Source organism: Dermochelys coriacea, chromosome 6 (assembly GCF_009764565.3).
Source record: "Dermochelys coriacea isolate rDerCor1 chromosome 6, rDerCor1.pri.v4, whole genome shotgun sequence".
Taxonomy (NCBI): Eukaryota; Metazoa; Chordata; order Testudines; family Dermochelyidae; genus Dermochelys; species Dermochelys coriacea.
In genome coordinates, this window is record NC_050073.1 from 6,263,016 (window position 1) to 6,287,218 (window position 24,203).

Sequence of the window (24,203 nt, forward strand, 5' to 3'; positions counted from 1 at the left end):
ATTAGCTATGTTATATTGAATTAAAACTAAATCCATCCACACAACCAACCTGGTTTTGTCAACTTTAAGGGCTCTTAAAACCGGTTTCTGTACTTGACCTCAGCAAGGGGAGTAGCGCTAAAATCAACATTGCTGTTCCGGATTTGAGGTACTGTGGACGCAATTCGACAGTATTGGCCTCTGGGAGCTATCCCAGAGTGCTCCATTGTGACTGCTCTGGACAACACTTTCAACTCAGATGCACTAGCCAGGTAGTCAGGAAAAGCCCTGAGAACTTTTGAATTTCATTTTCTGTTTGACCAGTGTGGCAAGCTCATCAGTGACCATGCACAGTCCACCAGCACAGGTGACCATGCAATCCCAGATGCGCAAATGAGCTCCAGCATGGACCGAACAGGAGGTACTGGATCTCATTGCTGTATGGGGAGAAGAATCTGTTCAGGCAGAACTCCGTTAAAAAAAAAGGAACGCAAACATATTTGTGAAAATCTCCCGGGGCATGATGGACACAGGCTACTCCAGGGACACACAGCAATGCCGTGTGAAAATCAAGGAGTTCAGGCAAGCCTACCAAAAGACTAGAGAGGCAAACACGCGCTCCGGGTCACAGCCCCAAACATGCCGCTTCTACGATGAGCTGCATGGAATTCTGGGGTGGGGGGACGCCACCACTACCCCACCACTGTCCGTGGACACCTGCAAGAGGGGACTCTCATGGAGCAGGTAGGATGATTTTTTGGAGGAGGAAGAGGAGGAGGTCAGTGCACGGGCAGCAAGTGATGAATCCGTTCTCCCCGCCAGCCAGGAACTGTTCATCACCCTGGAGCCAATACCCTCCAGTCCCTCCCAAGGCGGGCTCCAGGACCATGATGCTGGAGAAGGCACTTCTGGTGAGTGTACCTTTGTAAATACAAGACAGGGTTCAAAAGAAAGTGTGTTTAATGATTCATTTGCCCTGAAGACTTGGGATGCATTCGCGTCCAGTACAGCTACAGGAAAAGTCTGTTAACATGTCTGAGGATGGAGCGGGAATCCTCCAGGGACATCTCCATGCAGCTCTCCTGGAGGTACTCTGAAAGCCTTTGCAGAAGATTTCTGGGGAGGGCTGCCTTATTCCATCCTCCATGATAGGACACTTTACCCTGCCAGGCCAGTAGCAAGTAGTCTGGAATCATTGCAGAACAGAGCACTGCAGCAAAAGCTCCCAGGTTTTGGGCACATACAAGTAACATTTGTTCTTTATCTCTCTGTGTTAGCCTCACGAGAGTGATATCATTCATGGGCACCTGGTTGAAATAGGGGAATTTGTTTAAGGGGACAATCAGAGGTGTCTATTCACGCTGGGCTATTCGCGTTTGGCTGAACCATGTGGTATGTGTGTGGGGAAACCCATCCACGCTGGCCTGTTGGCATTTGGCCTAAAGGGTGTGTGTGTGTATTATCCCAGAGAGACTGCAGGCCCTCCTTTTAAATGGCCAACCCACCAGGCATTGCTTGGTATGGGAGAGGAGGACGCTGCAGTTCGAAAGCATAATGAATGCAGAAGAAGCAGAATCCCGCGTGCCCCTAGGGTTTACCATGGCTGCCTGCAAGCTGAATGCTGTTGCCCAGCCGCATATAATGCAGTCACACCAACCTGGCAGGCACTCAGTATAAAAGGCAGAATGAGACCTTGTACAGAAAGAACATGTGCTAGGTACCTTGAATTGCTTGTTTCACTGAGAAAGAGTCTCCCCTTTGTTCTCTAAAATGTATCTTTTAAACTTCTACTCTCCCTTTTTCTCCTCCCACAGGTGCAAATGTTTCAACGCACCCCCTATCAACTCTGTCCCAGGAGCTGGCCCAGATTAGAAGGCGGAAAAAAAGCACTCGGGATGACATGTTTGCAGTGCTTACGCAGTCCTCCCACACTGATAGGGCACAGCTGAATGCATGGAGGCAAACAATTGCAGAGTCCCAGAAAGCATTCAGTGACCACGATGAGAGGAGGGAGGCGCGCGATGAGAGCAGGCAGGATGCCATGCTCAAGCTGATGGGGGAGCAAACTGACATGCTCCGCTGTCTGGTGGATCTTATGAGGGAAAGGCAGCAAGAGCACAGACAGTCGCTGCAGCCCCTGTATAACCGCCCTCCCTCCTCCCCATGTTCCATAGCCTCCTCACCCAGATGCTCAAGAACACGGGGGAGGGGGGAAGGAGGCTCTAGGGACCCACCCACTTCACCCCAGAGGATTGCCCAAGCAGCAGAAGGCCGGCATATCCTAAATTTTGATTTGTAGTGTGGCCTTGTCCTTCCCTCCTCCCCTCCTACCTCACCCCACCCGGGCTACCTTGTGATTTATCTCCCTGTGTTTTTAATCAACTAATAAAGAATGCATGGTTTTGAAACAATCATGACTTTATTTCCTCTGCAAGCTGTGATCAAAGGGGGAGAGGGCGGGCAGTTGGCTTACAGGGAATTAGAGTCAACAAAGGAGCAGGTAACATCAAGGAGAAACAAACACAACTGTCACACCGTAGTCTGGCCAGTCATGAAACTGGTTTTCAAAGCTTCTCTGATGTGCAGTGCACCCTGCTGTGCTCTTCTAATTGCACTGGTGTCTGTCTGTGCAAAATTGGTGGACAGGTGATTTGCCTCAACCTCCCACCCCGCCATAAACGTCTCCCCCTTACTCTCACAGATATTGTGGAGCACACAGCAAGCAGCAATTACAATTGGAATATTGGTTTTGCTGAGATCTATCCTAGTCAGTAAACTGCACCAGCGCGCTTTTAAATGGCCAAATGCACATCATGAGCGCCCATAGTGAACAGGAACCAGAGCTGCCTGACCTGCTGTGTGCAAATGGAAAGAAACAACACCAGATTACTTATGGCGTTCACGGATCAGTTACACAGTGGACAGTCACATTTAGACAAGTGATTGTCGAGAGGTGCGGGAAAGTTTCCTACAATGCGGGAAGGAACAAAGTAGCTCTGCCAAAGTTTCCTAGAGATCTCTCTGGAGGATTCCCGTGAAATCCCAGTGTGCATTAACACACTGTTCCACCGCACTGCTTAGCTGCCTTCTGGTACGCCTGCCTCAGCTCCTTTATGTTTGCTCAGCACTGCTGCCTTCTCCTGTCCTGTAACCAAAAGGTTTGGGCACCATTTAGTGTTACCAGGTCCCAAGAACAAGACACCCGGCAACCCTAAATGGCACCCGGACACAGAAGCCAAAACCTGGACCGGTGGCAACCCTATCAATTATACAATAAGCACATACTGTGGAACTGCCCGCTCCTTTCATCTCATTAAAAGCTGTGGGGTTCTGGATGGTCAGATCTCTCCTTGCCCAGTTTGGCATTGACATTTGGGAGGTGGGGGGCTGTTACTCTTTCATGCTGTATGAAGGGGTGAGAGAAGCCCAGTGTTTTCATTTAAAAGCACAGCAAGACATTACACACTGAAGAACTGTTTTTAAAGACAGTGTGGTTCAGTGGGCTGAGCTATGGGCTGGGATCCAGGAGACCAGAGTTCCATTCCCAGCTCGCCACTGGTCTGTTGACTAACCTTGGGTGAGGCTCTCTGTGCCTTGGTTTCCCCATCTGTAAAATGGAGATTGAGGCACTAAGCTGCTTTGTAATGCACTTTAAGATGTACAGAGGCCCCCATCTTTAAATTATCTCAAGAGAATAATATATTTCAACTAAAACCAAGGCAAACAACTCTCCCTCCTCTAAACTCCATATGTTGTGAGGCATTTTCCTTCTCCAGCCCCAAAACACAGGTGGGAGTGGGCTGTGTCAATCCAATCAAGGAGCTATTGTGTAAGGAGTGGAGCCATCAATGCATCAGACAGATTTTCATGGAAGGAAAAAAGGAGCTGCTGCCCTAAGGGGATGAAGCCCACACTCTGCAGCCAGCTATTGCTGCCTTCAGCCCACCTTTGCACAGAAAACATCTGGTGCAATGGCTGCTCCCCTGCAAGAGGCATTGTGCTGTTTGACTCTCTTCTGAGAACATCCACAACCATTTCCCTCCCCCGTGTGCATAAGCTGTTTTTACAAAAGAGAATTCATTTGCCGTTTGAGCTGTCGGAGGGGGAATTGGCAACTTCAGGCTCTTCTAAACAAGCAGAGGGTAAAATAAAACCAAACCATTTTCCCTACTTTTAACCATGCATGTACAATTTATCATTTCCGAAGCATCCTGGTGGATTCTCCATCTCTGGCAATTTTTAAGTCAAGTTTAGATTTAAAAAAAATCAAAGCTCTGCTCTAGTTCAAACAGGTATTAACTCAGGGAAGTTCTTTGGCCTGTGTTATACAGGAGCTCAGGCTGAATGATCACAGTGGTCTCCTGTATAGGCCTGGGGAAATTATGCACCATTGCACAGGCGCAGAATTCATGTCCCCCACAGATTTTTTTTTCCTCTGCAGAAAATACATTTTGCCAGAGAGGTGCTGCAGTTACACCTTTGCCCACCAGGAGCTATTGTGGTGCCAGAATAGAGGATAGCCAACTCACAGCCATAGCAGAAGTGGCATTCCTCACAGCAACCTGTGAGGAAACATGCAAGATGAGGGGTGGACACAGACAGAGCAGGGCACACAGGACTTCTGTAAGGTCACAAGGACTGGGGTTCAGAAGGGCTGGGGGGGAAGACACCCAATAACCCTCCTGCTTCCCTCCCAGGCTCCTTCCTGGCAATTACTTCCCTTTCCCTGAGCTCCTCCATTACCCCTGAGTCCCCCAAGCCTTTGCACTGCTTCTGAGGGGCATAGGAAATAAGGTTCTGTATGGTAGTTTACATGAATTCTTACTCAAAGTTCTGTGTTAATATGCCTAGTAAAGAATCTGTTTGTCAAAAAACACAAATGGAATCTTTTTTCAGAGTAGCAGCTATGTTAGTCTGTATCCGCAAAAAGAAAAGGAGGACTTGTGGCACCGTAGAGACTAACGAATTTATTTGAGCATAAGCTTTCATGAGCTACAGCTCACTTCATGCATCCGATGAAGTAAGCTGTAGCTCACAAAAGCTTATGCTCAAATAAATTTGTTGGTCTCTAAGGTGCTACAAGTACTGAATCTTTTTTGTATTGTTACAGACATACTTGCTGACAGGGATTTTGAAATAAATTACCAAAATAATTGAAACTAGTGTGATTATATTGTGTAATTTTGACAAACAGAATATGCAGAATTTTAAAATTTTGTTTGGAGAATTTTTAGGTGCAGAATTTCCCCAAGAGTATTGGGAAACTCTCTCTGTGCACCTGCCAGTCACACAGTTCATCAGGCCTTATGGTCAGTTGGGCCCTAGAACATTTTGATTGGTTACACTATTTTCATTGGCTTCTCCACATGCTGTGTGAATGCATCAACTTCTTTAATAGAAAAGAAACACGGGGTTAGATAGACCTCTGTTACACATTAGGTACATAATTCTTCTTTGTTACATTTCTATTCAGAATAGATGGCATGAGCGGTCTTTTTTCAATCACACACACCAGGTCACAGGTGGGCAAATTACAGCCTGTGGGCCACATCTGGCCCGTGGGACCGTTCTGCCCAGCCCTTGAGCTCCCGGCCAGGGAGGCTAGCCCCCGCCCCCCCCCACGCTGTCCTCCTTCCCCCACAGCTGCATGGGCAGTGTGGCTGGCTCCGGCCGGGTGGTGCGGCTGCTAGTCCTGCTGCTCTGAGTGGCATGGTAAGGGGGCAGGAAGCAGGGGGGGTTGGATGGGGCTGAGGTTTAGGGGGGGGGCAGTCAGGGAGCGGGGGGGTTAGATGGGGCAGAGGTTCTGGGGGTGGTCAAGGGCCAGGGAACGGGGTGGGTTTAGACAGGCATGGGAGTCCTGGGGGGCCTGGCAGGGGCCGGGGGTGTGGATGGGGTCAGTGTAGTCAGGGGACAGGGAGCAGTGGGGGTTGGATAGGGGGTGGAGTCCCGGGGAGCGGTTGGTCCCAGGAGGAGGCGGTCAGGGGACAAGGAGCAGGGGGCATTGGATGGGTCGGGGGTTCTGAGAGGGGCCCTCAGGGGTGGGGGCCCGGCTGTTTAGGGAGGCCCAGCCTTCCCTACCCAGCCCTCCATACAGCTTTGCACCCTGATGTGGCCCTCGGGCCAAAAAGTTTGCCCACCCCTGCACTTGGTTGTCCTGTCCCTCAGACCAATCCATGCTGAGACAGGACTGCAAATCCCACCTCTAGATGTCATCCAAGAGTAATCCTCTGGCTGGAACCAAGGTAGGCATGTGTGGGAAGTTCCTAGCTTAGTCCCACTGAGACGGGGAGAGGGGGAGAGGGGGAGTGAGTGTGGGATGGAAAGAGAGAGACCTGACTGGATCCCACCTAATGCAGTAGGCTGTGACCATCTGCTCTAAATACACTCCACCTGTCTGCTCTTCCACACACTGCTAAGCCAAGTCCCCTTCCCTGTCCCCCTTCCCCCCATCTCTCTGCTGGGCATCATGGGGACAGGACTATGTCCTGATCTGCCTCTGCTGGAGCTGTGTCAGGCCCACTGACTGCCAGAAGCCCTTGAGGCCCTGCAGGTGGCAGAAGGGCATTGAGGTGCATGACCGGTGCTGAGAGGTTGGCCAATCTAGCAAAGTGCTTGCCCCAGCCAGCACAGCTGTGTGGCCGCTCTCAGCTGTGAATGAACCGATGTGATAGCAAGGAGGCGGCCCGTGCAAAGCTCCTGCTGCAGACAATGCATCGGAATGTCCTCTCCTCAGTGTGCGTGCACTGGTTCTTCATCAGTGCACTGGTTTTGTTGAAGTTCTTACTAGAATCGTTACAAAGGTGCGGCTGCTCCCTGATGTGTGCGCTGGTGCGTTCTCAGGCTTGAGCTCTGTGAAAAGCCCTTCCCGCAGTCAGCGCAGCGGTATGGCCGCTCTCCGGTGTGTGTACGCTGGTGTCTGCTCAGGTTTGAGCTCCGTGCAAAGCTCTTCCCGCAGTCAGCACAGTGGTGTGGCTGCACCCCGGTGTGCGTGCGTTGGTGTGTTCTCAGGTTTGAGCTATGTGCAAATCCCTTGCCACAGTCAGCACAGCGGAGCGGCCGCTCCCCAGTGTGCGTGCGCTGGTGTATTCTCAGCTTTGAGCTCTCTGCAAAGCCCTTCCCACAGTCAGCACAGTGGTGTGGCCGCTCCCCGGTGTGCGTGCGCTGGTGTATTCTCAGCTTTGAACTCTCTGCAAAGCTTTTCCCACAGTCAGCACAGTGGTGCGGCCGCTCCCCGGTGTGCGTGCGCTGGTGCAGTGTCAGTGTGTTGGCACTACCGAATTTTTTACCACAGTTGGCACAGCAGTACTGCCGCTCCCCGGTGTGCGTGCGCTTGTGTGTTCTCAGGTTTGAGCTCCGTGAAAACCTCTTCCCACAGTCAGCACAGTGGTGCGGCCGCTCCCCAGTGTGCGTGCGCTGGTGCGTTCTCAGGTTTGAGCTCTGTGCAAAGCTCTTCCCACAGTCAGCACAGCGGTGCGGTCGCTCCCCGGTGTGTGTGCGCTGGTGCAGCATCAGTGTGTTGGCACTACTAAATCCCTTACCACAGTTGGCACAGCGGTATGGCCACTCCCCAGTGTGCGTGCACTGATGTAGTCTCAGGTGTGAGCTCTGTGCAAAGCCCTTCCCGCAGTCAGCACAGCGGTGTGGTCGCTCCCCGGTGTGTGTGCGCTGGTGTGCTCTCAGGTTTGAGCTCTGTGCAAAGCTCTTCCCGCAGTCAGAGCAGTGGTGTGGCCGCTCCCCAGTGTGCGTAAACCAGTGTATTCTCAGGATTGAGGACTGCCTGAAGCTCTTGCCACAGTCAGCGCAGCGATAGGGACACCGGCTCATGGGGAGTCTCTGGCTGAGTTTATTCGGGGGACGGACTGCATCCTGTGCATGGATCCTTTTGTGGACTGTGGGATCCTGCGTTCCTGCCGCGCTCTCCCCACACTCAGACGGTGTCCGCGGTTCCCCCAGTATCCCGAGCCCTGCTGGAGAGAGCAGAGGCAATCCCAGTGTTAGCTCACACTTAAGGCTACAGGTTTGTCAAGGAAGGAAAAATTTCAAGGATGGAGCAATTTCCCCATTTGTCTGTGACTGTTTTTGGGATGGGTGCCTCACCCAGCAATAGTGGCTCCTGTCCCACAGGGCTGGACCCAAAGCCTCACTCTGGGCACTGAGACCTGGCCTGCGGGGTTACAGTGCCACTCAGATTTGCCCCCACCCCCAGTCATGATGGTGGGGGAGGTGGGACAAACTTCAGTGAATGGACTTGCCACTCATATCTTCTCTAGCCTGCGTCAATGCCTCTGCATCAGCCTGTGGTTAGGGTTGCAGTATTGGAGGGTTCCTGGGCAGGGCGAGGAGGAGGGCAGGTTTTGTTAAAAATCATGGAGCGGTCACAGTAAATTTAGTGACCTGTGACTTTTACTATATTTACTACAACTGCTCTGTGATTTCTGATACGAAATACTGACACAAATCTGCAGCCTGACTAAGGGTGGTTCTACCCTATGTTGTTTGCGCAGCACTTAGCACCTGCTCCCGTGTGTGCCATGCACCTCTTGGTCTTGTTTGATGCTTAAATTGTAGCTTGCCCAGGATACAGGCAGCACCTGGCACAACAGGGCCCTCATACAGAACTAGGGGCTCTAAGTGCTAACACACAGGATCTGGGTTTCGTTTTCACCGGTTTTGGTTTTATTTCAATCAGAGGGGTTTATTTACATGTTGCTGGTTCTGCACCGTCTCCTGTTTTACAGGACGTCTCTTGTTCCCCAGTATTTGCTCTGTTTAAACTATATTGGTTTGAAACCAGTTTAGGATCTACAATCCCCTCGTGGACACATTGAGACCGGTATAAAGCTGCTTACATCAACGAAGCTTATTCCTGTGGGGGAGTGAGTCCTTTTCAAGGAATTCCTTCTAAAGAAGTCATTTACCCTGAGCCTGTTTAACTCTTTGTGCAAAACTAAAACTAAACTAAAACCTCAAGAGGGTTGGGGGGAGGTTTGAGGGGATGACCAGTCCGTCAGGGTTTCTGTGATGTAACCTGAAAAACATGTCTGTATTGTGTCACAAGCCAATCAGTGACACTGCTGAGCTGGAAGGGGTGAATGGCTGCCACACAGCAGGCCTTTGATCTACAGACAGTCACAGACCATGTTAAGGCTGAGGGCTGTGCTAAACATTGACACTGAAGCAATGTAAGTGACAAAGATTTTGTGCCACTGAGAGAGCAGGAGGAAAGGGGGATGTGACAAAGGCCATCCCACCACCCTCTCCCTCACACCCAGCCCATACACCAGGATACTCCAAGGCATGCTACACAGGATAATTTCCTCTGGCTCCCATGTGCGTTTGTGCCCTCTACAGCAGCTGCCTGGCACGCGAGGCAGATTTAGAGCATTACAGTGAAATGCTGCAAATACTGGAGACCTGCTCTACAAAATGGTGTCCTTCGCACTCATCATACATGACTGATCCTGCCCTGAGTCATTCCCAGCTTTCTCCTTGCTCGCCGGGGACATGTTTCTCCAGTCTGAGAGGTCATGTGTGATGTGAAGTGGCAGAGAGGGGGTGGGGTGGGAACCTGGAGAGGAAAGAACCTTCTCTGCCAAGGGCCAGTGACTCGGAGATGTTATCCCAGGCTGCAAGCAGGTTTTTGCCTGTCTGAGCTATGTCTGGATCCAGGTGCCCAGGGCCAGAGAACACCAGCGCACACAACTTGAGTCAGGAGGGGCAGAGGCATGAAACCCATCTAAAAAATGTCTAGGACACCCGTTCCTTGGTATGATGTTCTGAGGTGCGGAAAGCCTAGAAGAAGGTGGTGTAGTTTATGGACCAGTAGGAGTGTCTTTCTACCCAGGTACTTGTCTGCCCCCCAGTGCCAGATCCACTGATACACACATATTTTATCCTCACAGCCCCAGTGCCCTCTCCATTACACAGGTGGGGTAACTGAGGCATGGGGGAGTTACAGTGACTTACTTCTAGAATCGAAAAAAGATGTTCTGAATCCTGCTGCAAAGTTCTACCCACTAGGGAAATGCAATCCCCATATGCTCCCCCATCACAGAGACCTCTCTCTTCCCTCAGCATCTCTCAAATCCACTGTGACATTGCATTCTATATGATTTTATAAAAATATGCTAATGAGTGTGACTATAATGTAACTGAGGTATGCTTCATGCAAAAAGGTCTCTTGTAAGATATCATTACAAAGCTTATAATCTACTGAATGTGTTTATCCTATTTGTATGAATGTCTCATTCTTGTATCTGAAACTAGAAATATAATATATAACACTGAGGGCCTACTGTAATTATGCAAAGTGTGGACCATTAATGGTGGTCTGGAATCTTGATGGCTCCCATTAACCGGTACAATGGATTGTAAATGGCTGTTTTATTTGCAAGTCTTCCAGTATACCTGTGTGCTGGCAAGTGTGTAATGAAGTCTTACAGTGACATGTGATCATGGCACCTGAACTGGAATCCATCTTTAACCTGCTGCTTTTCCATTGAGAAGGAGGGGTGGGAACCCAGAAAGGGACAAAGGATTCCCGCCTTATGCAAAAGATATATAAGTGGGTGGAACAGAACAAAGGGGGCTGAAATCATGAGAAATCCCCTAGCTCCCACCTGAGCTGGAACAAGGGCTGAACCAGGGGAAAGGATTGTGCCCAGACCATGAAGGTGTCCAGTCTGTGATAGAAGCTTATTGAAACATCTGAGGGTGAGGTTTTATCTGTATTCAGTTTTCTTATGGTATTAGACATAGACTTGCCTGTTCTATTTTATTTTGCTTGGTAATTCTCTTTGTTCTGTCTGCTATTACTTGGAACCACTTAAATCCTACTTTCTGTATTTAATGAAATCACTTTTTACTTATTAATTAACCCAAAGTATGTATCAATACGGGGCGGAGGGGGGCAACAGCTGTGCATATCTCTCTGTCAGTGTTCCAGAGGGCGAACAATTTATGAGTTTACCCTGTATAAGCTTTATCCAGGGTAAAATGGATTTATTTGGGGTTTGGGCCCCATTGGGAGTTGGGCATCTGAGTGTTAAAGACAGGAACACTTCTTAAGCTGCTTTCAGTTTAAGCCTACAGCTGTTAGGAGGCGTGGTTCAGACCTGGGTCTGGGTTTGCAGCAGGCTAGCGGGTCTGGCTCAACCAGGCAGGGCACTGAAGTCCCAAGCTCCCAGGGCAGGAAAGCAAGTTCAGAAGTAGCCTTGGCACATCAGTTGGCAACACAAGGGGGTTTCTGTGATCCAACCCATCACATCCACCACCCCACATCTCTTCCAAGTTCATCACCTCCCCATCTCTGATCCATTTCTGTCACAGCTTTGAGGCGCCATCATTTTTAGGTCCCATCGTAGGTCACAGATATCCAATGAGTAGGAAAGATGGGAAGTATGATAATAAGACTCCCTGGCTTAACCAGAAGATCTTCAATGACCGGAAGCTCAAAAAAAGAGTCATACAAGAAGTGGAAAGTAGGTTAAATTACAAAGGATGAATATTAAAAAAAAACAAACAAAAAAAACCCAAACCAAACCCACAAGCATGTAGGAACAAAATTAGAAAGGCCAAGGCAAAAAAGCGAATTAAACTAGGCAGTAATATAAAGGGAAAAAACAAAGCATTTTACAAATACATGGGAAACAAGAGGAAAACAAGGACAGGCTAGGCCTATTACTAAATGGAGGGAAAGACAATAAGAGCAAACGCAGCAATGGCCAAATAGTTAAATGCCTCTTTTGTTTCAGTTTTCACCAAAAAAGTTAGCAGTGATCGGCTGACTAACATAGTCAACATCAGTGTCAATGGGGTAGGATCTGTGCCTAAAATAGGAAATGAAAATAGTTATGAATTACTTAGGCAAGTTAGAGGTCTTCAAGTTGGCAGGGACTCATGAAATACATCCTAGAATACTTAAGGAACTGGATGAAGAGATCTCTGAGCCATTAGTGATTATCTCTAAGAATGTGTGGAGGATGGTTGAGAGACCTGAGGATGGGAAAAGGGCAAATATAGTACCTAGGTATAGAAACGGGATAAGGACAACTCAGGGAGTTATAGACCAGTCATAACTTCAGTATCTGGAAAGATAAGGGAGCAAGTAATCAAACATTCTATTTGTGAGCACCTAGAAGGACATAAAGTAATAACTAACAGTCAGCATGGATTTGTCAATAACAAATTATGTCAAACCAACCTAATATCCTTCTTTGACAGGTAACAAGCTTTGGACTGGGCGGACGCAGTAGATTTCACATCTCAAATTTAGTGAGGATTTTGAAACTGTCTTACATGACCTTCCCATAATCAAACTAGAGAAATATAGCCTAGGCAAAGCTACTGTAAGGTGGGTTCACAACTGGTTGGAAAACTACACTGACAGAGTGGTTCTTATCGTTCTCTAATGAGCTGAAAGGGCATCTTGAGTGGGATCCTGAAGGGATCTGTCCTGGATCTGGTTCTATTCCGTATCTTCATAAATGATTTAGACAATGGCATGGAGAGTGCACTCAAAGTTTATGGATGATTCAAAGCTTGGGAGGGGTTGCAAGCCCTTTAGAGGACAGGACTAGAATTTAAAATGATCTTGACAAAATGGAGAAATGATCGGAATTGAAATCATTGGCTAGGAAGGAGTACTGCAGAAAACCATCGGAGGTTATAGTGGATCACAAACTAACTGAGTCAACAAAGTGAATCCTCAACTGGAATACTGTGTCCAGTTCTGGGCCCCACACTTCAGAAATGATGTAGATAAGTTGGACAGGATCAGAGGAGAGCAACAAGAATTATTAAAGGTCTAGAAAACATGACCTACGAGATAAGATTGAAAAAAATTGGGTTTGTTTAGTCTGGAGAAGGGAAGACGGGCCGGGGCGGGGTGGGAGAAAGGGTTTGATAACAGTCTTCAAGAACGTAAAAGGTTGTTACAAAGAGGAGGGTGATAAATTGTTGTTCTTATCCACTGTGGCCAGGACAAGAAGTAATGGGCTTAAATTGCAGCAAGGGAGATTTAGGTTGGACATTAGGAAAAACTTCCAAACTGTAACAGTAGTTAAGCACTGGAACAAATTACCTGGAGAGGTTGTGAAATCTCCATCATGGGAAGTTTTTAAGACCATGTCAGGCATGGACTCGATAATATTTAGTCCTGCTTCAGTGCAGGGGACTGACTGGACTAGATGACTTACTGAGGTGCTTTCTAATTCTGTGTTTCTAGGATTTCCAGAATTCATAGATATCAAGCCCAGACAGGCTCATTGTGCCCATCCAGCCTGGCTTCCTGCCTATCCCAGCCAAAGAATCTCCCCCCCGCGATTCCTACCTCCTGGCTGAACAAGAACAAAGCTTTGAGAAAGTCACACCCCATTTCCACTGACAGACTCCCCAGTGAGGGAGAATCTATTGCGTCCTGTGGGGAGCTCTCCCAGTGGTTCATTCCCCTACCAGATAAACAATGGTCCCTAATTCCCAGTCTCCATTTGTCCCCTTCTGCTCCCAGCCAGTGGATCTCACTCGGCCTTTGCCTTCTACATTAAGGAGCCCTCCGCTAGCAGGTATGTAAATCAGAAGGGACTGGGTTATGATGACTCACCTTGGGAGGGGCTCTCAGGCCCTGAGCTTTCCCTGGAGTCCTCGGCATCCCGGATCCAGAGCTCTGCCTCCCCTACCTCAATTCTGTGGATTAAATCTGGTGTGGAACCTAAATAGCCTGTTTGGGGGGAAAGAATCAGTTTTATGACTATAGTTTTGGGGACAGGGTCTCATTTATATGTTGGTGCAGACCAAAGAATGGCCATACTGGGTCAGACCAAAGGTCCATCTAGCCCAGTATCCTGGCTTCTGACAGTGGCCAGTGCCAGGTGCCCCAGACGGAACAAACAGAACAGGTAACCATCAAGTGATCCATTTCCTGTTGCTCATTCACAGCTTCTGACAAACAGAGGCTAGGGACACCATCCCTGCCTATCCTGGCTAATAGCCATTGATGGACCTATCCTCCATGAATTTATCTGGTTCTTTTTTGAACCCCGTTATAGTCTTGGCCTTCACAACAGTCTCTGACAAGGAGTTCCACAGGTTGACTGTGCATTGTGTAATGAAATACTGACTTTGTTTTAAACGTGCTGCCTATTCATTTGATTTCATGACCCCTAGTTCTTGAGTTATGAGAAGTAGTAAACAACAACACTTCCTTATCTACTTTCTCTACACCAGTCATGATTTTATAGAACTCAGTCATATCTCCCCTTAGCCGTCTCTTTTCCAAGCTGAAAAGTCCCCGTCTCATTAATCTCTGCTCATACGGAAGCTGTTCCATACCTCTAATCATTTTTGTTGCCTTTTTCTGATCCTTTTCCAATTCCAATATATCTTTTTTGAGATAGGGCGACCACATCTGCATATAGTATTCAAGATATGGGTGTACCATGGATTTATATAGCGGTAAAATGACATTTTCTGTCTTATTATCTAGCCCTTTCTTAATGATTCCCAACATTCTTTTCGTTTTTTTGACTCCTGCCGCTGCACACAGAGTGGATGTTTTCAGAGAACTATCCCCAGTGACTCCGAGATCTCTTTCTTGAGCGCTAACAGCTAAACAGCACAACAGGGCCCCAATCTCGGTCAGGGTGCGTCCGCACAGCACCTGGCATGATGAGATCCCGATCTCGGATGCTGCTCGAGAGGAAAGCGCAGGAGATCCCAAGCAGAAGAATAATGAAATAAACCTTCCTTAGAGGAAATTTCTTCCCGTCTCCCACCAGGCAAGTTTAGTTCATACTCTGAAGCAGCAATGTCTACGACCTGTCTCAATTTGCTTTGGGGAGTTAGACACGGCAGGTGTCACCAGATATCACCGTTACACAGACTTATCAGTTCTTTTGCTTAGAATGCAAGTATTATTCAACTGTACAGTTGTTAAGTTTATGATGTTCATTCTTTTTGGGGAGGTAGGGAGCTGTTACAAGCATAAGAAGAGTTTTCTCCCTGCCTTATTTGCTTATGTGCTGTTTGTAACCAGCCCTGTACCACGACTGAGGTGAGGTAGGTTATGCAAGTAAACAAAAAGAAAAGCAGGACTTGTGGCACCTTAGAGACTAACAAATTTATTTAGCATAAGCTTTCGTGAGCTACAGCTCACTTCATCGGATGCATTTCATCGGATGCTAGTCTCTAAGGTGCCACCAGTACTCCTTTTCTTTTTGTGAATACAGACTAGCACGGCTGCTACTCTGAAGCAAGTAAACAAGTTACATTAAGATTAGCCCCAGGCTCTGTAGCCCTGAGTTCTTCAACAGGAAGCCGAACTGAAAGAGGCTGCCATTTGCCACTACTCAGCCATAGGGTGGCACATGTCAGGGGTGGCATCAAGGGAACCCAGACATTTCACAGCTTTGAGTAAAGATAAATTGGTCCTTACCCAGGGAAACAAGGGCCCGGTAATTCCTCAGCATCTGGTCCCGGTACAGCTGCTTCTCTGGCCGGGATAAGAGCTCCCACTCCTCCCGGGTGAAATACAGAGCCACGTCCTCAAACGCCACCCGGAGCTGCTGGCACAAGCGTTACACACTCAGCCCCTTCCGCCCCAGCCCCAGCCCCAGCCCCAGCCCGGGGGCTCAGCAGGGGACGCGGTTTCTAGGGGAGCGACTCCCAGGAAGCCCCAGCCCAGCAGCTGTGAGCCAGGGAGACCCCCCCGCACAGCCCCCCCGGGACTCGGGCCCTGCTGGCCGGGGACAGGAGTCGCCCTCGGCTCCCCACGGGGCTCTGGGGCGGGGCGCTGGGAAGGGCCCGAGTCCCGGGACAGGGAACAGGCCCCGCCCCCCGGCCGGAGGCCCCGCCCCCGCCTGCTGCTCAGCCCCGCCCCCGCCCCCGCCCCGGGCGCCTCGGGGCTCCTCGGCCCGGCCGGGGCCTCGCTCGGGGGAAGGGGCCGCGCCCGGCTCCGCGTGTCCGCCCGGCCAGGGGCCCCCAGAGCCGCTCCCCGGCCCCCGCGCTCCGGCTGCTGCAGCCCCCAGCCCCGGGGTCACTAGCGCGGGAGGGACCCGGGCCCCGGCCCCCCTCGGCCCCCCGCCGGGACCAGCCCGTGCCCGGCCGGGGAGTCCCCGCCCCGCGTCCTACCCGCGCCGGCCCCGCGGCCGCCATCGCCGGGCTCGGCCCCGGCCGCTTCCTCCGCCCGGGCAGCGACTTCCCGCCCCGCGGCTGCCGCCTCCCGCCCGGCCCCGCGCCTGCGCCGCCAGCTCCAGCCGCCGGGCCGGGGGATTTCCCGTTTCAGCCCGCGGAGCCCGCAGTCCCTGCGGTGGGGATCAGGGCCGTTGTGTTAATGTGCGTAGGCCAGGCGCACGCCGTGTGAACCCTGCAGCTGCACATAAACCATGTATAAATGCGCCTTGGGCTGGGTCCGTTCCCAAGGGGAGCAGATCCACGCGCATTAAGGAACAGTGAACATGCTCCACCGTGTGTTGAGGCCGGAGCACGTCGCAGCTTGCCACGAATCGACGGCCCTGGGCAGCTGCTTAACTTGCCCAGGCTTGGAGCAGCTGGTGGGTCTTGCACAAGAATAAAGCTGGGGCAAGAAGTGGCATGGCCAGCGGAGAACAGGCAAAGAGCCCAGGGACGTGGTGACCCAAGACATATTCGGTCAGTCACTGTGACAGCCCCATCTCCCCACGCCACAGCTATTTCCAAAGTGGAAGGGGTGGTGGCGGCGGCATGAGTCTTGTGACATTCGGGTGATATTCCTTAGATTCCCAGCTCCTGCAATTGTTTTATGCCAAAATCTTCACTGTCTTTTTAAAAAAGGATCAGCCTTGAGAGACAATCCTGGGGCTACGAAACAATAAGGCAAATTCAATCGATTTTGTAAGGTCTCATGGTTTTTAAAGGTTTCAGAGTAGCAGCCGTGTTCGTCTGTATTCGCAAAAAGAAAAGGAGTACTTGGAGTATCGGATGCATCCGATGAAGTGAGCTGTAGCTCACGAAAGCTTATGCTCTAATAAATTTGTTAGTCTCTAAGGTGCCCCAAGTACTCCTTTTCTTTATGGTTTTTAAACTGCCTTGATTTTTTGAGGCTTGGCTCACTATTTTTGGACATGTGCCTTGGGCAATGCTGTGCTAGTTACTGTTGATGGAAGGTCTCATTTATTTTGCTTTTGTTTTAGTTCACAGGTTGATTTTTAAAGGCAAATAAAATCTTTGAAAATATGGTGAGGCGGGAAGGCGCCATTTTGCCCATCCCGTCTGGCCTCCTTTGTAACCCAGGACAAATAATGACCCCTCCAGCCATTGCTGCCTCCAGCCCAGCATCTTGTGGTTGTTCTACAGCTGAGCTCATTGTCAGATAACAGAAACTGCCAGAGCAGGGGTGAAATTTTCAAAAATGACGTTAGATAGGTAAAAGGAAGGAAGCAGGCACCTGACCAAAAGAGCCAATGGTAAGTCTAGAACTTCTTAAATTTGGGGGGAAAACTTCCCCTTTGTCTGTCTGTTCTCGGGGAGAAGCAAGACAGGGCTGCAGCCATATCTTGGGCCAGGTATGAAAACTCATCAAATCATACCTAGAAACTATTCATTTGAAACCCCAGATATGTAAGTAGATCAGAAAATGTCTAAGAAGACGTGATTAGGTTTATTTCTTTATGGCTTGTGGACTCCTCTGTGCTTAACCCCAGGTGCTTTTGTTTTGCTTGTTTGTTTGCTTGTTTTTCCAGGAGGTTTCCAAGTGATAAGATTTAAACAAAACAAAAAACTCTAATTTGTGCCCTTTCTTTTGCTGTTGCTTCATGATTAATAAAGTTAGCCTGGGAGGTTTAAAATAAATAACTCCCTGCTTGTATGAGACCTTAGAAATAGCCAGCATGAGAAGTCTCGTGTTTCCTTGTTTTGCTCAAGGGGTCTGTGGATGTCTCAAAGCATGCGTCTCATCTTAATCACGAAAGCTTATGCTCTAATAAATTTGTTAGTCTCTAAGGTGCCACAAGTACTCCTTTTCTTTTTGCTTAATCAAAGAGTGTTTGTGTGTGGAGGGGGTGAGGAGAGGCAGGATTTGAATCTTTTAATAAAGGTACCTTTTAATTTTCATCAGCTAATGAACTTTTAACAAAAACAAATGAAAAAAATCAGAGTTGTGAACCGTCTGACCTAAAATCCATTCCCCTCTGTCACTATCCCTCTCTTGACTTTTCTGTTGTCTTCATTTCACTGGTTCTCATCATCATCCAGGGCAATCGGGCCCCAAACTGGGAATGTAAATAGGCAGAACAAAACAGAGCGAGAGAAGTGAAAGAGGGTTTTCTTTCAGGCCTAGTCAAGCCCATAAGCCCAGTTCCCCCTTCCCTTTCAGGTACCTTGGAGTTTTTAGTCTCCTCTTTAACTCTTCCCCTTCATGGGCATGCATCGTGATTGAATTATATGAGAAATGTGATCATGTAATTCATCTAATATCAAACCTTGTTCTACAGCCTTAGAGGCACATGTATCTATTGTCCTACATCTGACTCTGTATTACAGACAATCCACGAAAATCATTTATAGCCAAGGTACAAAAAAGGCTAATGTAGTGTCCATCTTTAAAAAAGGGAGGGTGGAGGATCCTGGGAACTACAGGCCAGTCAGCCTCACCTCAGTCCCTGGAAAAATCATGGAGCAGATCCTCAAAGAATCAATTCTGAAGCACTTAGAGGAGAGGAAAGTAATCAGGAACAGTCAGCATGGATTCACCAAGGGCAAGTCAAGCCTGACTAATCTAATTGCCTTCTATGACGAGATAACTGGCTCTGTGGATGAGGGAAAAGCAGTGGACGTGTTGTTCCTTGACTTTAGCAAAGCTTTTGACACGGTCTCCCACAGTATTCTTGCCAGCAAGTTAAAGTATGGGCTGGATGAATGGACTTTAAGGTGGATAGAAAGTTGGCTAGATTGTCGGGCTCAACGGGTAGTGATCAATGGCTCCATGTCTAGTTGGCAGCTGGTATCAAGTAGAGTGTCCCAAGGGTTGGTACTCAGGCTGGTTTTATTCAGTATATTCATTAATGATCTGGAGGATGGTGTGGATTGCACCCTCAGCAAGTTTGCAGATGACACTAAACTGGGAGGAGAGGTAGATGTGCTGGAGGGTAGGGATAGGATACAGAGGGACCTAGACAAATTAGAGGCTTGGGCCAAAAGAATCTGATGAGGTTCGACAAGTGCAGAGTCCTGCACTTAGGACGGAAGAATCCCATGCACCGCTACAGACTAGGGACCGAATGGCTAGGCAACAGTTCTGCAGAAATGGACCTGGGGTTACAGTGGACGAGAAGCTGGATATGAGTCAACAGCGTGCCCTTGTTGCCAAGAAGGCCAATGGCGTTTTGGGATGTATAAATAGGGGCATTGCCAGCAGATCGAGGGATGTGATCATTCCCCTCTATTCGACATTGGTGAGGCCTCATCTGGAGTACTGTGTCCAGTTTTTGGCCCCACACTACAAGAAGGATGTGGAAAAATTGTAAAATGTCCAGCGGAAGGCAACAAAAATTAGGGGCCTGGAGCACATGACTTATGAGGAGAGGCTGAGGGAACTGGGATTATTTAGTCTGCAGAAGAGAAGAATGAGGGGGGATTTGATAGCTGCTTTCAACTACCTGAAATGGGGTTCCAAAGAGGATGGATCTAAACTGTTCTCAGTGGTAGCAGATGACAGAACGAGGAGTAATGGTCTCAAGTTGCAGTGTGGGAGGTTTAGGTTGGATATTAGGAAAAACTTTCACTAGGAGGATGGTGAAGCACTGGAATACGTTACCTCAGGAGATGGTGGAATCTCCTTCCTTAGAAGTTTTTGAGGTCAGGCTTGACAAAACCCTGGTTGGGATGATTTAGTTGGGGCTTGGTCCTGCTTTGAGCAGGAGGTTGGACTAGATGACCTCCTGAGGTCCCTTCCAACCCTGATATTCTATGATGCTATCTTCACATCTACAATACTGGCAGAGGATGGCATCCGTCAGAGTCCTCTCCACATGGCTCTGGCTGTTGAAGTAATGAGTACGTGCTCCATACTCTTCACCAGGGGCATCAGGACTCCCAGCTCCTGGCATTCCTCCCATCATGTCCAGTGGCAGCCGATATTCTTCTCCATTCATCATGTAGCATTGTGGGCACGAGTCCAGAGCGAAGCAAAGTCTCCCCTATCTCTTCCAAATTCACCTTCCAAGGAGCCGCTCAGGTAGGTGGCGATTTGTTGGTTGGAGGGGGTCCTGGCGATTCGCTTCTTGATGACATCCTGCATAGCACTTTCTGCAATGTTTTTCACCATGGCGTCCAGGCACGTCAGAAGGCATGCGTCGTCACTGCAACATTGCACAGGTCACCTATATGAGGGATGTTGGCACTGCTTTGTGGTTAGCAGGCTTTGTGGTTAACACTCTGGAGTGGCCACTGGAAACCAGTTTTCTTATCCTGACCCCCTGCATGAAGCTGGGAAAGTCATTTTAGCCATTTTTCAGAGGTTACCACTAGTTGTTCAGGGGCAAGTTTTCCAAAGTGTCTAATGTTAGTATATAGGCCTATTTGTTAGCCTGAGATAGAGGTTTCAGTTTGATATTCTTGCATACTAATGTGTAAGAACAAAGAAAGACACTGTGTGTTGTATGTCACACAACCAGATGGGGCTTTTAGCACAAGGAGAGAAGATAAGAGATAGAGCTAATGTGTTGCTGGGTACAGATGGTTGGCACAAGCTGTACAACACGAGCGCTTTCACTTAAAGCTTCTACTTTATATAGTTACAAGCACATACAAACAACAGGTTATAGAGCACCCCAAATCAATTGTTACCCCAAAGGTCTAGAGTGGTCAACAGCAGCCTTCCGGTGTCCTGGCTACCATCTGCTGCTGCTGACAGTTGCAAGTCGTGACTCACCATTGTGGCGCCTCCTGCTAGTTGCTCCTAGGAATTAGCTCAACTCCAGCCCTGGAGCGCCCTTTGCGGGTGGTGACTTGCCTGCTGTTGCCTTCTCCACCATCTGGGACCCACATTGCTCCTCAGCTTGCAGCATCCTCTTCAGAGCACAACCCTCTGGCTGTCTTTCCAACTCCGTTCTCCCCCTTTCCGTGGGAATCAGTTGTCCTCAGTTTTGCCCCATGCTGAACTGTGGCCACTTAGTCTAACCCATCTGAAAGGGGAAAGCTGCAGTCCTTCTAGCTGGCCATTCCCTCTAGTGGCCAGTCGGGCAAAGTGGAGTGGGGGACCAGGCCCACTTACTACCCTGGGCCCTAGCCCAAGGACCTTGACCGGCAGCTGCTTGCTGCCTTCCTCCACTCTCCTTTACTGCCTTCATTCCCTGGACCACTTTCCCATACCCCTTGCACCCACTCAGCCTTTGTATCTAGGCCTGCAGTCTGGCAGGGGTCAGCCAGAGCTCCTACACTATCCAGGGTACTGCTCCTTCTACCAGGAGCCAGTCCTCTTCTCTTGCTGGTCAGGGGGAGACTGATCTCTCTTCTGATCAGCAGCCCTTTTATAGGGCTCAGCCTGGCCCTGATTGCCTGCCGACAGGCCCTTTCTGATTGGCTGCCCATCTGTGCAGACTCTCTGGCCTGCTTTAACCCTTCTCTCCCGCGGGTGCGGCAGCCTCCTCACTACACTGACTTTAAGATGGGTTCACAGCAGAGTCCACCCAACTGAGATCTTTTCACCTTTTTATGCTAGTAAGTATCACATAGCTTGTCAATCACCAATAACCACTAAGCAAGCAGTTTATTAAACAAGTTTCAAGCCGTTAGTTATGTTGTTGGAAAGTTATGTTGTTGCAAGTATGTTGCTGCAAAGTCTGCAATGTTGTAGATCCAAACACATCAGAAATCAGATATAGATAGATGCCCTGTCTTTCAAAACCTTTACTTCAGCAGTTTGAAAGAAGACAGGATGGTGCCGGATCATGCTCAAGTCTCGTGGTCATTCCCTTGTCCCTCCCACCTAGTTATGCTAAGGCTGCTACAAACACCTTGCAGCTGCTTTTGACAATAAGCATAATAATCAATATTCCAGTTACTGGCAGTGGCCTAGGTACTTTGCTGGGCTGTTAAAATCTTCCCTTACACCAACAGCCTGTCTACAGCCCCATGCTGGCTTTCCCCAGCCTTGTTCACAAACAAGGTGCCCCCAACACACTCCTAGTCCTGAATTTTCCCCATACAGTGCGCTCTGTAATGTCCAGCTCTCTCCTGGACAGTTCAGAGAACTAATAATGTTTGCTTTTTCCTGTAAAGCTCCCAAAGCACATCGTATCTAACTTATCTGGGGAAAATGCACTCTTCCCTTTAAAACACAGCACGGACTTCATTTATAGTGAACTTAAACAAATTTACAAAAAGGAAAGGAGTACTTGTGGCACCTTAGAGACTAACAAATTTATTTGAGCATAAGCTTTCATGAGCTACAGCTCACTTCATCGGATGCATCAGACTAACACAGCTGCTACTCTGAAACTTAAACAAATTTATTAACAAAATATACACAAGGTTAAGTGAGCTCAAGGATAAGGAATGAAGATAGAAAGAGTTACAAGTAAAACCAAACCAAACATGCTTCGAACAGTCTAAAACTTAATCTAGCAGGCTTTGTTCAAGATGGTTTCTCTCACCAGTCATCCTTCATCCAAGCCATGGCTGATTTTCCTTTAGTCAGGATCTTCCACAAAAGTGAAAGATCTTTGCCTAAGCAGGCTTCTTACCTATATTCAATTCCAGACTTCAACCCTCCCGGTGTTGAAGGACCCATCTTTCTCAGCTTGCAAGAGCTCTGCCCCTTTGAGTTTGTCGAGCAATGAATGCCAAAAGGTGGCTTCTGTCCTTGCTTACATCTTTCAAAGTTCAATGAACTTGTTTCAAGAAGCAGGATGACCTCATGCTGTTCTTCCCTTCCTGTGAGCTTCCCATCCTTCTGTATGTAAATGGAGCTTCCATTGTTTTCTTTCCACCATGTTTAATTTACACAGGAAACACCTGTCTGGGAGGGAACCTGTTTCTCCCTATTTGGCCACAAACTTTAAAACATAGTATTGTTAAGTATCCACATTTCCTCATATAGTGTTAATACAGACATTTCATAATGACGTTAATCACCAGGGTGTCATTAGCTTTCAGGTTTCAGAGTAGCAGCTGTGTTAGTCTGTATTCGCAAAAAGAAAAGGAGTCCTTGTGGCACCTTAGAGACTAACAAATTTATTTGAGCATAAGCTTTCATGAGCTACAACTCACTTCATCGGATGCATTCAGTGGAAATCCACTGAATGCATCCAATGAAGTGAGCTGTAGCTCACGAAAGCTTATGCTCAGATAAATTTGTTAGTCTCTAAGGTGCCACAAGGACTCCTTTTCTTTTTATAATACAGTAGCATTTCAGTTGATTCAATTGCTCATCACTTGAGGTTGAGCCCATATCTTTATACTTCTGTCAATCTTTTAAATGGGTTCTGCTGAGGGTCACTCCACAAAGTAAAGTTTATTCATGCTATGAGGAAGTCAACATGGAGTCTGGTGGGGAAGAAAGCTCCATGCTCTTTCTTCCTTCACTTGTACTTGCTGAAATGCTATCACAGGCTAGCGTTAAAAACCAAAACCAAGTGAAGTAGCATGAAAAGAAAGGCTTTAACAAGGTAAAAATGATCCTGTCAGGAAAGTCCATTGTGACCAGTCCAGAAGTTATAGGCTAATGCAGGAGTGGGTTGGTGAGGTTCAGTGCCTACAACGTACCATTCCATTACGCAAGGTTTTTTATCACACTCTTCTTACAAAGACAAACTTTGGTTCTATCCTAGTCTGGGTGGGTGATTTTGCTACCAGAAAGGGACTATGGATACTTCAATATAGATTCTTCTTCCACTCAAGTTTATCTGCTAATGGACTCACAGGACTGCTTGTTTAGTTGAACTGACACCAATTCTCAGTAGAATTTAGAAATGTAGTCAAATTATTTCATTATCAAGAAATGTCAATTAATTTCAGAAGGACAATGCCCAGGGATACTCAGAGTAAAGCTTGTACAGGCACAAGACTACTCCACGTTAAAACCAAAACCTAACATGCAGGGAATGATTTTGAAGCTATTCTACTTTCGCTAGAATTTAACCAGTTCTTATGCCACTATAACCATACATTTAAATAGTAGTAAAAATCTTTATCTCACAAGCTAATTCAAAGCTCCTTCCCCTCTGTCTAAGAAGCTGTCAATTTTCTTGACC

The 24,203-nt window shown here is 48.3% G+C and overlaps 2 protein-coding genes across 7 annotated transcripts in view; both read right to left on the reverse strand.

Annotated features, from left to right (window-relative positions):
- Positions 1-5,812: 5,812 nt before the first annotated feature.
- LOC119856891 (zinc finger protein 709-like) overlaps positions 5,813-24,203 on the reverse strand; it is a 44,208-nt gene continuing 25,817 nt past the window's right edge. Inside the window, 2 exon segments of the mRNA XM_043517345.1 lie at positions 5,813-6,789; positions 6,791-7,798. Of these exon segments, the coding sequence (XP_043373280.1) occupies positions 6,444-6,789; positions 6,791-7,798 (1,354 nt within the window). The 3' untranslated portion in view covers positions 5,813-6,443.
- On the reverse strand, positions 7,813-16,339 carry LOC122455405 (zinc finger protein 26-like). 6 transcript variants are annotated; one of them, XR_006282274.1, is made up of 5 exons: positions 16,105-16,320; positions 15,410-15,536; positions 13,580-13,696; positions 11,278-11,428; positions 7,813-7,943 (listed from the first exon to the last, which is right to left on the reverse strand). XR_006282274.1 is itself a non-coding variant. In XM_043517338.1 (4 exons), exons 1-4 carry the CDS (start codon positions 16,126-16,128, stop codon positions 11,662-11,664), a joined length of 414 nt encoding a protein of 137 aa, XP_043373273.1. In that variant the 5' UTR covers positions 16,129-16,327; the 3' UTR covers positions 11,435-11,661. The 6 variants fall into 6 exon arrangements, 4 of the variants coding, with proteins under 4 accessions (XP_043373273.1, XP_043373272.1, XP_043373274.1 ...); XR_006282273.1 differs by lacking the exons at positions 7,813-7,943; positions 11,278-11,428 and adding exons at positions 11,435-11,807; positions 13,061-13,312 and having other exon boundaries at positions 16,105-16,322; XM_043517338.1 differs by lacking the exons at positions 7,813-7,943; positions 11,278-11,428 and adding an exon at positions 11,435-11,807 and having other exon boundaries at positions 16,105-16,327.